This window comes from Anser anser, assembly GCF_964211835.1.
Source record: "Anser anser genome assembly, chromosome: 1".
Taxonomy (NCBI): domain Eukaryota; kingdom Metazoa; phylum Chordata; class Aves; order Anseriformes; family Anatidae; genus Anser; species Anser anser.
Genome location: NC_139720.1, coordinates 13,608,252 through 13,624,623, shown reverse-complemented (window position 1 = coordinate 13,624,623; position 16,372 = coordinate 13,608,252). Strand labels below are relative to the sequence as shown.

The window sequence follows — 16,372 nt, the reverse complement described above, 5'->3', positions numbered from 1 at the left end:
GCAATGCTATGTAATCATATGTTGTTTACCTCATTATAAAAATCTAAGTCATCAAATAATTTTCAGCACTCCTGCACAGTCTCACATCCAGCTCCCCTGGAAATGCAGCTCTGTGCTGAAAATTTCATAATAGACCAATCAGTATAACTAGCTAATTGTGATAATTGGATTTTTTTTTTTATATAATTGTCTTCTCTGTTAGATGTTTTTCCTTCTGGCTCAGTTCCTTATGCCAAGTTTCTCAAAGTAGTTTGCTAAATTAGAATTAACCTGCTATGATCTTTCTTCTGATTTCTGCTAAGGAGGAGTGAAAATCTCATTTTGAAATTCTTGTCTTCTTTCTATTGATCTCTACGGGTTAGGTTATCATTCATTTCTTGAGTAGTAGCAGTCTCTGTGCCATCAGCTGAAGGTGGCTTATTTAATTTCTGTTTGGATCTTTTTCAAGGTGTCTAGGTGGCCATGGTGATAAACATTACAAAAATTATTTTTGTAGTTGCCCAACAGTTCTGTATTGTTTTGGGAGCTTGTATTCACAGGCTCTGTTTCTTTGCAGTTGCTGAAATAGCTACTTTTTATTTGAATGTCTAACGTTTACTGCCGTAATCAATCACTACTACCAGAATTATTGTTGGCTTTGTTCTGCCAACCCTCTATCTTTTGTTTTCCAACTCATTTTAATCAACTGTAGGTGTGTTGGAATATAGAGAGCTCTTTCAATTAGACCCTGCAATTCCTTTGAGGCTTTATGTAACTCATGCCCTTTCTCAATTAACCTGGTTCTGTGGTTAACCCTTTGGCAGGCAGAGCCAGTTTGGGGTAGGGATGGTGTAGACATGGAAAAAGTATTCAGAATAATTTTACACCCAGATCTCAATCAGTCAACTGGGACATATCTGCCCATGGGACACAAATGGTGTTGACATCTTTATTATCCATAGAATAATGGAATTATTTAGGTTGGAAATCTAAGATCATGTAGTCTGATTTGATTAAGACAACTTCAAATTCTTGTCGGTCTCACAAAGAAAAAAGTTTGCAAAAGTGAATGCCCAAGATATTACCAGTGTCATGGCACAGTGCCCTGGACCAGTATTAGCCATGCGGGGCTGCACTGGGAAGCTTGGATGAGCTGCATCCAAGACTGAGCCCATCTCATTCTCATGGCACCATCCAAGCACTGGCTGGGAACCAGCTCTTAAATTTTGTTACTTATGTCCAGCTAGATCCATGACACTGGTTTATCTCAGACTTGAAAATTGTCAGGGGGATCATGGATGTATGAGCGAGAGACAGGGAAAATGTAAATTCTTAAAATTAATCATTGTTTTACAACTTAGCCCAAGTTTATCTTTTTAATCCCTTTTTGTGCTTGGACAGGAATCTGTGATTTTTAGGTAATCAGAGCCAGTAGGCATGTTGCCAATCCTGCTGCATTTTGGGAGGTGTTCTCACTGTTAATGTAGATGAATCCAGGTTGCAGCCAGTTTTAATGAATGCAGAAATATCATACCCATGTCCCCTCTCCAGCTGCGCATATTTGGCTTTGCCCTGCCTGTAGCAGCTTGTGGCAGCACATCACTGTGCTGGTGGAGGGCTGTGCCAGGCGGGGGGCGTGCAGGTCACCTTTACAGGGACAATGCTCTCACCCTTCATTCTGTCTCACCGCAGGCAGGTTTATAACATGTATCATAATTGTTCAAGCCTGTTGCTCTGCAAGCCCACAAGCTCAGCCTCAAGCAAGGAGGGTGGAAGGGGCAGGAGAGAATTCCAGTTATAGTAAAAGGTTCTTACACATCAAGGCTTCTTTTAGCTGAATATGCTCTGTCTTCTTTTTGCCAGCAAGCACAGAGTGACCACCTTAACCGCAGCATAGGTGTCCAAGAGCTGTTTCCTGCTAGAACTCAAAAACGTCCTCGGGAATACCGTTCACTACATTTTCTAAGGCTATTTTTTCTCTCAGCTATGCTGAAACTAAATCCACAGGTTTTAGTTAAGAAACTTCAGATTTACAATACTTACTAGTAAAAGAACATGGGTTTGTGTATGAATAAATCCTAGTAACATGAGGCATGTAGGGAAAACGCTCCTCCCCAGTTCTGGAGTAGGAGATGAATTTCACTGCTGTAAATCCTACACGCTTTTGAAGAAGTAACTGGAAGGAAACCTGTCAAATGGGCTGATGCCAACATGTGGGAAGGCTGTTCTCTGTGCATATAGCACAGGGTAGCAGCTGGAGAAATGAATGCCACATAACTGTAGAGAGGAGGATCAAGTAGCAATGGTACCTTGAATGCCATGAATGTAAAAAGAAAAAAGACTGCGAACTGAAGGTGAAGTCACCCATCCTCACCAACAGAGGACCAACGGGACAATAGAGAGAAAATGCCTAAGTGCAACTGACAAAATAAAAGTGTGTGTGTGTATACTTTTGGTTGTTATAAGGACCTAAAACTTGATGAGAAAAAGACAAGCTCAGGATAATATAAATTTAAAATATATGAGGATATAAAACGCAAGTATCTGAACATAATTGAATTTGATTGCTAGGTAAATGAATAAATAACTAAATAAATCAGACTCTAGCTTCTGAGATACTCTCCTTTCGTGAAATGCAATAGGCATTATCAGTAGTATAATTTCAGGTGACTCAACAACACTATACAATGCAAGAGAAATGAGACCAGAAATGTCTTTTTACTGCTTTATGTTCTATCATATAAAAGTTGAATGCTTAAACATTTAGCCCTAATTGGTTTGTGATACCCAGGGTCTGCCCTGTGTCTTCCAAAGGTATTTGGTACCATGAAGGAGTCAGGGGAACAAGGAAAGAAATAAGTTAGTTGTGTTGAAATTGTGTTGTGAAGTTGTGTTTTGTGTTGAAATGTTGTGTCTGTAATAATAAAAATGCTTGTGGGATCACACCAGAGAAATTAAGACATAAAGGATGGCCAAACAGAACCATTGTCCTAAAGACAAAGAAATGTCATGTTAACACAAAATGCTTCATGTTTCTGTACAATATTCATCTGTGCTTGACTTTAAAATATGTCAATTTGCAGTGAAGGTGTCATATTTAATATTATTTTTCCCATTTCTTTTCTTTCTTTCTATTGTAGGCTGGGAAAAGACAGTTGGTAAGCTGGGATTTGGACACTACCTGGGTGGATTTCGTTCAGTTTTACATCCAGATAGGAGGAGACAGCTCTTCATGCAATAAACCAGACAGCAGAGAAGAAGGTGTGCTGCTGCAGTACAGCAATAACGGTGGAATCAACTGGCAGCTGCTAGCAGAAATGTATTTCTCTGACTTCAGTAAACCCAGGTATAATTTTGGTCTAAATTAAATCAGTTAAATCCACACTGCATCATCTCTTTAAGAAAACTGTTTCTTAGTCTATGAAGACATGAAAATACATTTTAAGCTATAGTGCTTATAAGCCATCTTTATGTGGAAACTTTTCCAGACTGACACAGTAAACTCCTGTCACAATGAAGGAAAAAAACTAGTGAAAATGGGCCTTAGAAAACCTGAAGACAGCTTGTCAGTGCAAATTGAAATTGCAATTGAAATTGCATAGGTATTAACATGATTTCTATTACCATAGTTGGTAATTTTATCCATGCATCTCTTCATTTTGCCTTGCAATGAACAATTTTCCAGAAGAACTATTGTAACTCAGCAAACTGGCTTTTCCTGAAAGTGATCTAAGCACTTGAAAGTATAAAACTGTTTAACTTTACTTTGTCTCTACTTTGTCAAAATTACAGGAAACTTCCAGCAAACAAGCATGTACCCAGCTATGCACTGAAATATTCATTACCTGGCCATCCAATACATTAGTTTTAGACAAAACATTTACCCCTTTGGAGTAATCAAGAGCAACAGTCCATAATTCCATTGGCAGACAGATGTTCAGCCATTTCCAGGAAAGCAGTGTCCATCATACATAACAGTTTCTTGGGGAGACAAATGGCTTTCCTGCCTCTTTTTCCTATTTAGTGGTATTTTTCCCATTTCTCTACAGTGTTCCCTTAAAGTCCTGCTGAATTTCTGTTTTTCAGGTTTGTCTATCTGGAGCTGCCGGCTGCAGCTAAGACTCCTTGCACCAGGTTTCGGTGGTGGCAGCCTGTGTTTTCAGGGGAAGGGTATGATCAGTGGGCTATCGATGACATCATCATTTTGTCAGAGAAGCAGAAACACATAATTCCCGTTGTAAATCCCACCTTACCACAGGTAATAATCAAGAGTAGTCTCTGTGTATCACCATGAAACAGGAGCTGTCCTCTCCGTTAGTAGAAATTTTTCTGAATTTAATTTTCTTTGAAAATATTGAGCATAGTTAAAGAGACATTTGTAGTGCTTGCAGCTGCGTCTCTCTCTGCATGGTACTAAGCTGGTTCTTACCATAATACCATCAGACTCCTAATTTTTACAATCGATAATGTAATTATGTATCATCTCCTCAGAAAGTCAAGACAAATTTTGACAATTACAATTTTTGGACAACCACAGAAAAAGCAAATCACAAAATTTGATAATTTTGGAAAATATTCTGGAACCACACTGCAAGGAGGTTGTACTTGTTTTTGTTGCTTTTCTTTTCCTTTCTAACAGAACTTTTATGAAAAGCCAGCATTTGATTATCCTATGAACCAGATGAGTGTGTGGTTAATGTTGGCCAATGAAGGGATGACCAAAAATGAAACTTTCTGCTCTGCCACCCCCTCTGCCATGCTGTTTGGTAAATCAGATGGAGACCGATTTGCAGTGACTAGAGATTTAACGCTGAAGCCTGGATATGTCCTGCAGTTCAAGGTATTCCTTAAATATAAGTCCCTTCAAATCCCAGAATATCAGTGAAACTCCCCTTATTCAATACTTGCAAGAAGTCATTGGGTCATAGTTCAAAACAATGTAATAAATTATAAGACTGTAAAAAGATGTGTAGAGCTCAAGTATGAATTCATACACTATAAAATATGATGCTGCTTTCCAATGGAATAGCTGAAACCTTGGTGCAGGAGAGTTTCTTCCCCCTCTGGAGAAATTTTAAAGCCTTGTTGTTCGTTAATGAGTTTCACAAGTGGGTTGAAGTGACTGTCATTATATTTGAGTCAGTACCAGGAAATGCTACTGCACTGTCAAGGGGAAAAGGATTTATCCCATCTGCGACTACAAAAGCTCCAATGTGGTTTGTGTACATTTTTTTGTATATTAAACTATTTAAGGACTTACAAGCTGCTCTGTACTCCAGAGTGGGTTTTTCAAATAATTACTTTTATTGTCAGCAAATATAGGCTTCAATTAGTGTTCTCTTCTTTATAGGGCTTACAAAAATTTTAGTGGTCTGACAATGCAACAGAATATGGGCTCCAAAGAAAGTGTATTTGCTTTGACAAGCTCTTGTTTCTGAACCCTAATCAAAATTTTATTGAGTTTATAATGAAATCCCATTGGTGAATTCTGGAGGTTGGTTGCAATGCAATTTTAATGAGCTCACCACAAATACATGGTCCTTACATAATTGGTGGATACAGACACTGAATAATTTACAAGCGGAATTATTAAAGAGATCAGTTGTTTACAGGCAGCTTTTCAAATATAATTCCCACAGTCCTGTAAATAGTAAAGTTGGTTAGAAATAATAGGATTTGTAAAAAATCTCATTCCATCTAAAAGTTATGCTAATGAAATGCTGTACAAACTGAGGGACGGCAGTACAATTTCCAAATGAGTATTGTTTGCAGTTTTATACCTTAAACTCTCTAAAAGCCAAAATACTGTGATACGTAAATACCATTTAGCCTGAAAAAGATGTTGTTTGCCTCTTGACCATTTTCCACTACTTCAGTGACTAAGTCTTCATTCTCTAGGTTTTATGGTCAACAGCAATGCAAAAATTTTTCAGTCTGAAAAAGCAATACCTAAAAACAATTCATACACCTTCCATCACTGAAGCCATTGGCAATGTAATATAAATATACATAACATCAACAATATGTGTCAGAAAATAGTGAGTTCTTCTATTGTTTAAGGCCTTAATTTATACTCCTCTCTTTTTTGGAAAGCTTTTAAACTGGCCTGCACAGAAATGTGTTAGTCTTATTTGCATGCTTTAATTTTAAACATATGGTTAAATGCTTTCCTGAGTTTGTGAAATTTCCATTTTAAATAGATGCCTGAAATAATTTTGCATTGATAAACCAAAGACAGTCAGTTGTCAAAGCTATTTCATTTTAGATGAATGATTTTGTTTTATATTCCACATTCTACAGCTCAAGTAGAATTTCTGCAATATAATATTGTAAAAACTAATATTTTTCTGATAGCTTGAAAATGAAGCTGAAAACAAAACAAACAGTTGATTTTTGTCTTAGTAATGTTTTCATTTCACATTTTAGTATTCATTTTTCTACTGCCTCCAATTTTGCTCATTTCTGGGCACCAGAAATGCAGTGCCAGCTCACCAACATTATTCTGAAAATGACTTGGCCATGGTCAAGGGTTGCAGCGTAGGGCAAGGGGTACCCTGGAGTCAGTCTGGCACATTGGGGTGCACTGCAGTGGGTTATATCAGAGGATACAGCTCTTCCCCTTCCTCCTGGGCACACAGGTACCTGTACAGAGTTTGTTATTTGTGGCCTGCTACGTAGCAGGACTTTTGAAAAATGTGTTACGTTCTTTGCACATTTTGTTGAACCTAGCAATCTGAGTGAAGGGTGGTAATTTTTACAGAGAAATGTTGTATATGTGTAGGACTCAGACTCTAAGCACCAGCCACTGTTTGCCAGCAGGGTTCAAAGGAAGTGTTCAGAGTTAAGCCTTCCAAAATAGAAAGTCAAAGGTGCTTTGCAGACAATAATGATAAATAACAGCTTAGGTTTCTTCAGCTCATATCTGATGCTTTGCTTTTTTCAGCTGAACATTGGCTGTACTAACCAGTACAGCAGCTCTGCTCCTGTTCTGCTGCAGTACTCCCATGATGCTGGGCTCTTCTGGTCACTCGTGAAGGAAGGCTGCTATCCTGCATCTCCAGGCACAAAAGGATGTGAGGGAAGCTCCCGTGAGCTGAGCGAGCCAACCGTGTATCACACAGGAGACTTTGAGGACTGGACAAGAATTACTATTGTTATCCCAAGGTCACTTGCAGCCAGGTACTCTACACTATAAGCCAGCGGCGAATTAGCTGCCTGTCCTTTGAGGCTATGTTAGGAAAAAGTTGCAAGCTGTGAGTAAAATCAGTGTTAAAAATCTGCAGGTCTGGGAAAAAATATATTATGCTCTCCAAAACAGGGAGAATCTTTCCATTTTTAAGTTGTCAAACCATCTATAAAATTAAATTACAAAGCAACAAGGGGATCACAACATATTAATTTGACATCAATCTCTTCATTGTGGTGCCGTCTTTCTTTAGGCATATCAGTTGGGTCAGAGAAGCCAGCAAGAGGGTGATAAGTCATTTAAATCAAATAAGCCATTTCAACAGGATTAATTTTACACTTACCACCGGGCAAAGAGACCCTTTGCTATCTGCACTGCATGCCATCGGCAGCAGAAGTCCCCTAAGCCTGCTGGCTCCTGTGTCTCTCTCTCTAGGCAGTGGCTTTCATGTTGCCCCTCGGTTTCAGCCCCATCCTCCTGCTACAGGCTTCTCATCTTCTCATCTCACGTGTAAAACCGCTGTATTGGACTTCCAGAGGGCTGACTTTGAGCTGTTCAGGACACTGGTTGGCAGAGTCCCTTGGGAGGTGGTTCTGAAGGGCAGAGGAGTCCAGGAAGGCTGGGCACTCTTCAGGAAGGAAATCTTAATGACTCAGGAGCGGTCTGTCCCTACGTGCCCAAAGACAAGCCGACGCGGAAGAAGACCGGCCTGGCTGAACAGAGTTGTGGCTTGAGCTTAGGAGAAAAAAGAGGGTTTATAATCTTTGGAAAAGAGGGCGGGCCACTCACAAGGACTATAAGGATGTTGCGAGGCTGTGCAGGGACAAAATTAGAAAGGCCAAAGCTCATCTGGAGCTCAATCTGGCTACTGCCATTAAAGATAACAAAAAACGTTTTTACAAATACATCAACACAAAGAGGACTAAGGAGAGTCTCCATCCTTTACTGGATGCAGCGGGAAACTTAGTTAAAAAAGATGAGGAAAAGGCTGAGGTGCTTAATGCCTTCTTTGCCTCAGTCTTCAGTGGCAAATCCAGTTGTTCTCTGGATACCCAGTACCCTGAGCTGGTAGAAGGGGATGGGGAGCAGGATGTGGCTCTCACTATCCACGAGGAAATGGTTGGCGACCTGCTACAGCACTTGGATGTACGCAAGTCGATGGGGCCGGATGGGATCCACCTGAGGGTACTGAGAGAACTGGCGGAGGAGCTGGCCAAGCCGCTTTCCATCATTTATTGGCAGTCCTGGCTATCAGGGGAGGTCCCAGTCGACTGGCGGCTAGCAAACGTGACACCCATCTACAAGAAGGGCCGGAGGGTAGACCCAGGGAACTATAGGCCTGTTAGTTTGACCTCAGTGCCAGGGAAGCTCATGGAGCAGATTATCTTGAGTGTCATCACGTGCTACTTACAGGGCAACCAGGCGATCAGGCCCAGTCAGCATGGGTTTATGAAAGGCAGGTCCTGCTTGACGAACCTGATCTCCTTCTGTGACAAAGTGACACGCTTAGTGGATGAGGGAAAGGCTGTGGATGTGGTCTACCTTGACTTCAGTAAGGCTTTTGATACCGTTTCCCACAACATTCTCCTCAAGAAACTGGCTGCTCGTGGCTTGGACTGGCGTACGCTTCGTTGGGTTAAAAACTGGCTGGATAGCCAGGCCCAAAGAGTTGTGGTGAATGGAGTCAAATCCAGTTGGAGGCCGGTCACTAGCGGAGTCCCCCAGGGCTCAGTACTGGGGCCAGTCCTCTTTAATATCTTTATCGATGATCTGGATGAGGGGATTGAGTGCACCCTCAGTAAGTTTGCAGATGACACCAAGTTAGGTGCGTGTGTCGATCTGCTCGAGGGTAGGAAGGCTGTGCAGGAGGATCTGGATAGGCTGGACCGATGGTCAGCTGTATGAAGCTGAGGTCAGCTGTATGAAGTTCAACAAGGCCAAGTGCCGGGTCCTGCACCTGGGGCGCAACAACCCCAAGCAGAGCTACAGGCTGGGAGATGAGTGGTTGGAAAGCTGCCTGGCAGAGAAGGACCTGGGAGTACTGGTTGATAGTCGGCTGAATATGAGCCAGCAGTGTGCCCAGGTGGCCAAGAAGGCCAACAGGATCCTGGCTTGCATAAGAAGCAGTGTGGCCAGCAGGTCTAGGGAAGTGATTGTCCCCCTGTACTCGGCTCTGGTGAGGCCGCACCTCAAGTACTGTGATCAGTTTTGGGCCCCTCACTACAAGAAGGACATGGTGGTCCTCGAGAAAGTCCAGAGAAGGGCAACAAAGCTGGTGAGGGGTCTGGAGAACAAGTCTTACGAGGAGCGGCTGAGGGAGCTGGGATCGTTCAGCCTGGAGAAGAGGAGGCTCAGGGGCGACCTTATCGCTCTCTACGGGTACCTTAAAGGAGGCTGTAGCGAGGTAGGGGTTGGTCTATTCTTCCACATGCCTGGTGACAGGACGAGGGGGAATGGGCTAAAGTTGCGCCAGGGGAGGTTTAGGTTGGATATTAGGAAGAACTTCTTTGCGGAAAGGGTTGTTAGGCATTGGAATGGGCTGCCCAGGGAAGTGGTTGCTTCACCATCCCTGGAGGTCTTTAAGAGACGTTTAGATGTTGAACTTAGTGATATGGTTTAGTGGAGGACTTGTTAGTGTTAGGTCAGAGGTTGGACTCGGTGATCTTGGAGGTCTCTTCCAACCTAGATGATTATGTGATTCTGTGTGATCTTCAAGTCCCAGCACGGAGTTTCAGTATGTAACATATTGTGAAGCAAGGGAGCTGGTGCCTTTGCTGTAAGGAGCTGAAATAGCAGCATGTACCGTAACAAGTTTGTCTTTTCTTCAGTAATTAGCCAATAAAAGCAGGTGCCAAATCGCACAGATCTGACACCAGCTGATTTGATTTACTCAAAACAAGCAGTGCGGAATCAATAGCAGCAATCTGTTTGGCATTATGTTCAGTAATGTGATCAAGAATAAGAAGCTCGTGCTAATATATTAGAAATCTAAATATTGGGAGTATGAGGAGGCTCCCAGCATGTTGAAAACTGAATTGTTATGGGTCACTTTGGAAATCATGATTATCTTGAGAGCATCCCATTTTATCAGCTGGTACAAAGCACCAGCATGATGATCAGCTACCTACCAAATCCCCGTGAATAGTAAGTAAAGGGGTCTGGAGAACAAGTCTTACGAGGAGCGGCTGAGGGAGCTGGGCTTGTTCAGCCTGGAGAAGAGGAGGCTCAGGGGCGACCTCATCGCTCTCTACAGTTACCTGAAAGGAGGCTGTAGAGAGGTGGGGGTTGGTCTATTCTCCCACGTGCCTAGTGACAGGACGAGGGGGAATGGGCTAAAGTTGCGACAGGGGAGTTTTAGGTTGGATGTTAGGAAGTACTTCTTTACCGAAAGGGTTATTAAGCATTGGAACGGGCTGCCCAGGGAGGTGGTGGAGTCACCATCCCTGGAGGTCTTTAAAAGACGTTTAGATGTAGAGCTTAGGGATATGGTTTAGTGGAGTACTTAGTGTTAGGTCGGAGGTTGGACTCGATGATCTTGAGGTCTCTTCCAACCTAGAGAAATCTGTGAATCTGTGAATCTGTAAATAGTAAGTAAAAAGCAATAAGCACATACATACATACATTAGGCAGAATAGCAAGGAAGATCTCGATTAATGTATTGGATTGGTAATGAGACTTTAAATCAGCTCTCCTCCCTACAAAATGATTCAACTTAAAGCCAAAGACTTAAAATTAAAAACCAAAATATTTTTTCTTTAATAAATTTCCTATGCACTGGGTCAGCTGGAGTAATTTTGTGTAGGCTCACCAAAGTTCCTGAAACAGTTTTAGTTATAGAGGTTAGAGATTAGATTGCTGTTTTTCAGGAATTTTGTGTTGTCACCCAAGAATAAAATCTTTGTATTTCTGTCCACATATCCTGTAGGTTACTTTATCTGCCATTATTTGTAGACATTGGATGATTTTTCCTATATCTAGTTTATTTGATGTTTTTTTACTCAAAAATACACCATCCCACAACAAACTCTGCATCACTGCCATTACTGAGTTATTTTCATAAGTACTGTAAGAAATTGAATTCTGGGATTTAAAAATGTAATTAGCAGTTCGGGTTGAACTGAGTACTGAAAGGCATCTTCAGAGTCATAACTAATCTTTTACTCTAGTTGATAAAACCACATAATCTGTTCTTTGCATCACAGTGGTGGATATAGGCCAGAGAAATAGAGCAAATCAAAATACATCCCCAAAAAATGTGGAAAAAATATCCATATGTGAAGGTGCACAAACACTAGGATGTCAGAAATACTTTCCAGGCATCAGCTTGCTAATCTAGGAAAAGCTCTTTTAGTCTTAAACAAAGATCACAATAGGTGTACAGTGGGTATTAAAGCTGGGAATAGTAATACCATGCCTTTTGTTATTGTTCCTCTTCAGCAAAACTCGATTCCGCTGGATCCAGGAGAGCAGCTCCCACAAGAGTGTGCCTCCTTTTGGCTTAGATGGTGTTTACATTTCTGAGCCTTGTCCCAATTATTGCAGCGGTCACGGGGACTGCGTCTCAGGGGTCTGTTTTTGTGACTTGGGCTACACAGGTAAGACAACCTTTTTTAGATGGTACAACAGTAAACACTGTCTGAGTTGCTGTTGTAAGCCTAGCATCTTGTTTTTCCTCTACAGTATTCCAGGAAAATACATGATGACATAAATTTCATGGGCTGCCAGCAAGAATCTTTTCTTTTCGTTAAATGAAATGTAGCACAGGAGTCCAGTACAGACAAAACAGAGCAGCTGAAGACAGGAGACACTGGTGATGTTTCTGGCAACTGCGATCTTTGAACATCACCATCTGTATAAATGGGAAGGGACTAGCAATGAAAGCAAAAACAAAATAAAATATTATAAACTAAGAAGTCTGCTTAAAAACCTTTGGAACATCTTCAAATTAATTGTTGCTGGTTTTGAGTCCCCTGGCCATCAGATGGCATGGGACCAGGAAGGAACATATGTTCTGACAGGCCCTTCTGCGAAAAATTCTGCTCACTTGTGGTTTCTGGGGCTTTTATGCTGAAACAAACAAACAAACAAAAAAAAACATACCCAGCGAAAAAATAGAGATTGACACAACCAGTTGCATACTGCACTCTTTTCAACCCCCTACACCAACAAAGCAATAAGCTATCCTCTTTTGTTCAATTTGTTTAAAAAGAACTAAAAGGATAATATTTTTCTGTTTACATAAAAACATCTTATCAATATAAAGCATGTCTATTTTTCACCTAGTGAAATAAGCTATCTTAGAGTTTAATGGAAGAGGGCTTATTCTGCCTACAAAAAATTATAAAGAGGGATTGAAAAGGTACAATCCTGTTGTCATGGCATTTTCTGAAAAAAAAAGCATGGTTCTTTCTCTTGCATGGGTGCAATAGAACTATTTGTCAATTTTCTGTACCTGACCTTTACTCTCTTCAGCACAGTTTCAACAAAGCATCTCCCATATATTTTTCTTTTCTTGAAGCATCACATGGAACCTGTGTGTCTAATGTGCCTAACCACAGTGAGATGTTCGACAGGTTTGAGAGGAAGCTAAGCCCTCTCTGGTACAAGATAACAGGAGGTCAGGTTGGAACAGGCTGTGGCGTGCTCAGTGATGGAAAATCTCTGTACTTCAATGGACCTGGTAAAAGGGAGGCAAGGACTGTTCCTCTGGACACTACAAATATCAGGTCAGTCATCAGTGCTGCTTCTCACAACTGTCTGAGTTATTAGTGTTGTCTTTGCAAGCATAGATGAGAGAGGGTATGAAATGTTTTTTTTTCTAGTAATCACAACCCATACAAGAAATCTTAGGGAAGTTACTTTTTTTGCTCATTCTGACCTTCTACTTCCTTTTCCAGAGGAGGAAAACTTAGGTTAGAAATAGAATGGAAAAGCATCATAGAAAATGTGAACTGTTCATCCTTCTGGGAAGATGGTTTTGTGGTGTATTCTAGATGGCCAGGCAGAAGATGTGGCCTTGAAACTGCACAAAACCTAAGAGTCTGGACAGAAAAATTCCCTTTCCACTGATGCCATTGAATTCCAGTCATGTTGATACCATAGCAAATGAGCTATTGTTGATTTGCCAGACGTTATGAATTAGTCCACTTGTAAGAAGTGTAAAACAATGTAATAGGAATTGTTTCTGTGCAGTCAAGAGGCTAACAAGCTTTCACCTCTCTCCCTGCTACCACCGAATTCTGCTCCACTGGTAGTAATTACCCTTTTTCTCTCAAATTGTCCAATTGATTAATGTAATTAGGATAAACTAAGGACAATTAATTCTAACTATTATTTATCCTGGAGTTTGCAGCTGCTTTGTCCAGTCTCATAAGGGATCATGTGCCTGAAACGTTGCCCACCCTACAATTATATCCATTAGTTTAATAAAAGATATTTCTCCTGTCAAATACTGCTCCAAGAGCAAGTTATACAGTGAGTCGTTGCATTATTTAATTTGTGGGATCATTCAGCAGAGTGTGGCCACAAATCAGCGTTCCCTCTCTCCAGTTCAGCCAAGTAGTGCTCCTTAGGGCAGTATGGGTTCTGTGGTTTTTGGGACATCCTTAGCTACTCCACAGCACAGAGCAACACAGCAGCAACTGCCCTTCCTCTGTGTCCTGCCTGTCTGTCAAATTCTCCTCTGACAAATACTTGATATATAATAATGTAAATTCCTTAATAATTAAATTAATTTGTGGTTTGACAAATATGCTTTTGACAAGTACTGGAACTCTGGAAAGATCTGAACATATTTTCTGTTCCACTCTCTTTTTAAATCTCATATTGTTAATACTCTGAAGTATAATTTTGAAAGTAGCCACACCATCAGGATGTCTATGTTCAAATTATATTTTTTAGTTATTCCTTCTTTTCTGGAGACATCTTCTTTAAAAAGAAAATGATTTTCTTTAGCTTTTAGATTTCAGAGACCACTTTAATGCCAGATACTTATAGCTTTGCATTTTTATAGAATTTGAACCCCTTAAAACATGAAAAGAAGTTACAAAATACTGCACAATGCTCTTTCTTGACTTTTTCAATCTATCATTACTTCGATTTTGCACGAGAACATGGGGTAAAACTACCCCATGAATGGGATGTCAAAAACATGGGGTGTCAAAACTACCCCAAGGACCTAAATGGCCAGAGGGCACCTTCTGGTAAGAACAACTAAGATCCTTGTTCTGAGTTGGTAAGCTGCTCTCCTGCTGAGACTGATCATTTTGGCAAAATAAACGAGCACTTCTCTCACAAGAGAGAACAGAAATACCAGTCGTCTCAAGCACAAACGGGGCAAACATGGATTTTTTTAGTTACTTTGGCCACATGTGCTTAAGGGCAGGATCCCATTCATGCAGCTGGTCTAGAACATGGGCACCTTAGACAACAGCAGTTACCCCAGCCTTCTTATATGCTCAAAGGAGATAAAATAGCTACTTCAAAAGGGCAATGCAATTCATCCTGAAATAGGGCATAGCAAAGGCCAGTGCTTTGTCTTCTGGAAGTGTGCATTTTTTCATTATTTTTAAGGGAATCTGGGCTGGTCGTGTAACATACAGCCGTTAGACACCTTGCTTAGAACAGATAAATCCCACTTTAAGATTTGAGACTGTCTGTAACATTAACTAGATAATTTCTCCTAGAAGCAAGAGCAGATTAAGTTTGTGAGAGTGTGAGGGGTTAACTGAAAGACCATACCCTAAAAACAAAATTGTACTCCAGCTGAGAAATGTTTTCTGTTATTGGAGCTAAAATTAATGTCACTTGAAAGAGGAGATTAGAGTGAAGCACTTTTTCCCTTTTTGGTATTATTTTTTGCATTCAGTAATGCTTTGTATAGAGTTAGGTTACATTATTAGGGGTCATCTTAGCCCCTGCACAGTTATCTTTTATTTGTGAGTGGGTTTTTTGGTTGTGGGTTTTTGGTGACTGAGTAAACAGCAGGAAAATATATCTTTAAAGACATACCACTAGATATGTGGATTGAAGGTTGTGAATAGGAATGCTGAAACTCCTGCAGTAGAGTTTTAAGCTTCTTATTTTTCAGGTTAATAATGTTTTCCCAGACCTTCTAAGATCTTATTTCATTAAATCAGGCATGGAATAGCAAAAAAAAAAAAAAAAAAAAAAAAAAAGAGAGAGAGAGAAAAATATTGCAAGACATTAAAGTATGATTTTCATTCTCAGTTCCTGCAGACCTACCTATGCATGTTCTGTATCACCTTGCTTCAGTTACAGTTTTTTGTATGCAAGGGGTACATTTTATGTAAAGAATGTAAAGAATTCTTGATCATTTTTGTAGAAAATGCAAAGACCTTTTCCTTCTCACCCTTATCTTCCCAGAGGAGAGGGGCACACTGAGGCTCAATGCTCCTTGTTCACTTTGTTCCAAAGGGGTCAAGATTTGTCAGCCCATGCAGTGCTGCTTAGGGTAGCAGCCTAACAGCACACTCCTAAACTTGGGTTTAACACAAAAAGCGTTTAAAACTAAAGCTTGTTCCCCCAGACCAATGACTGCCAACATGCATTCCATGTCTAGCACATACACTAAGTGCTGTCATATTCTTAAGCTTTATTTGCCCAATCATCTCCTTATTCCTTACATAACTGATTACACTTTTTTTTTAAAGACATGAAGAGAGTACCCCATACTGCTAAGAGAACTGTAAGAAAAGTGTCAAAATTCATTTCACCTAGACCATTTTCTGGCCTGCACTTCAGAAACCTGCTGGAGTCTCTCCTTCCTTCCCTTTTGCACAGCCCAATGTGCCAAAGGCACAATTTTGCCAGCAGTATTTTCATCCTCTTGACTGACAATATGATACCTGGATGCATTTTGATGAGCTACTGCCTCCCATTTTGATGGCCTCTCCCTTCTGACACTCTTCAGTATCTGTTCAGTGACAGCATTTGCACACAGTGCCTACCTGGCAGCTAAATACAATCTGTGTAGTATATATATTTTTCCAGCAGTGACATCTGGCTTGTTAGCTGACTGGCTCCTGTTTGCGTTACAGACTGTTGCTAATGACTGTGCAACCATTTCAGAGAGTTGTTCTGGGTCAGGCTTGTCCAGATCAGATGGGCTGGTTCACTCTTCTGCAGAAAGGTTTTTTGTTTTGGTTTCTGTTTTTGTTTTTGTTTGCTTTTTACTGATCTCTACAT

General features: G+C 40.7%; 1 protein-coding gene across 2 annotated transcripts in view; it reads left to right on the top strand.

The window, feature by feature from the left end:
• The window catches only part of RELN (reelin), a 293,768-nt gene that overhangs the window by 217,919 nt on the left and 59,477 nt on the right, over window positions 1-16,372 (top strand). For both annotated transcript variants that reach the window (XM_083821372.1, XM_083821373.1), the window contains exons 25-30: window positions 3,120-3,325; window positions 4,066-4,237; window positions 4,619-4,819; window positions 6,923-7,158; window positions 11,603-11,760; window positions 12,684-12,891. In XM_083821372.1, coding sequence (XP_083677498.1) covers window positions 3,120-3,325; window positions 4,066-4,237; window positions 4,619-4,819; window positions 6,923-7,158; window positions 11,603-11,760; window positions 12,684-12,891 — 1,181 coding nt within the window. The remainder of the gene's footprint in view (window positions 1-3,119; window positions 3,326-4,065; window positions 4,238-4,618; window positions 4,820-6,922; window positions 7,159-11,602; window positions 11,761-12,683; window positions 12,892-16,372) is intronic.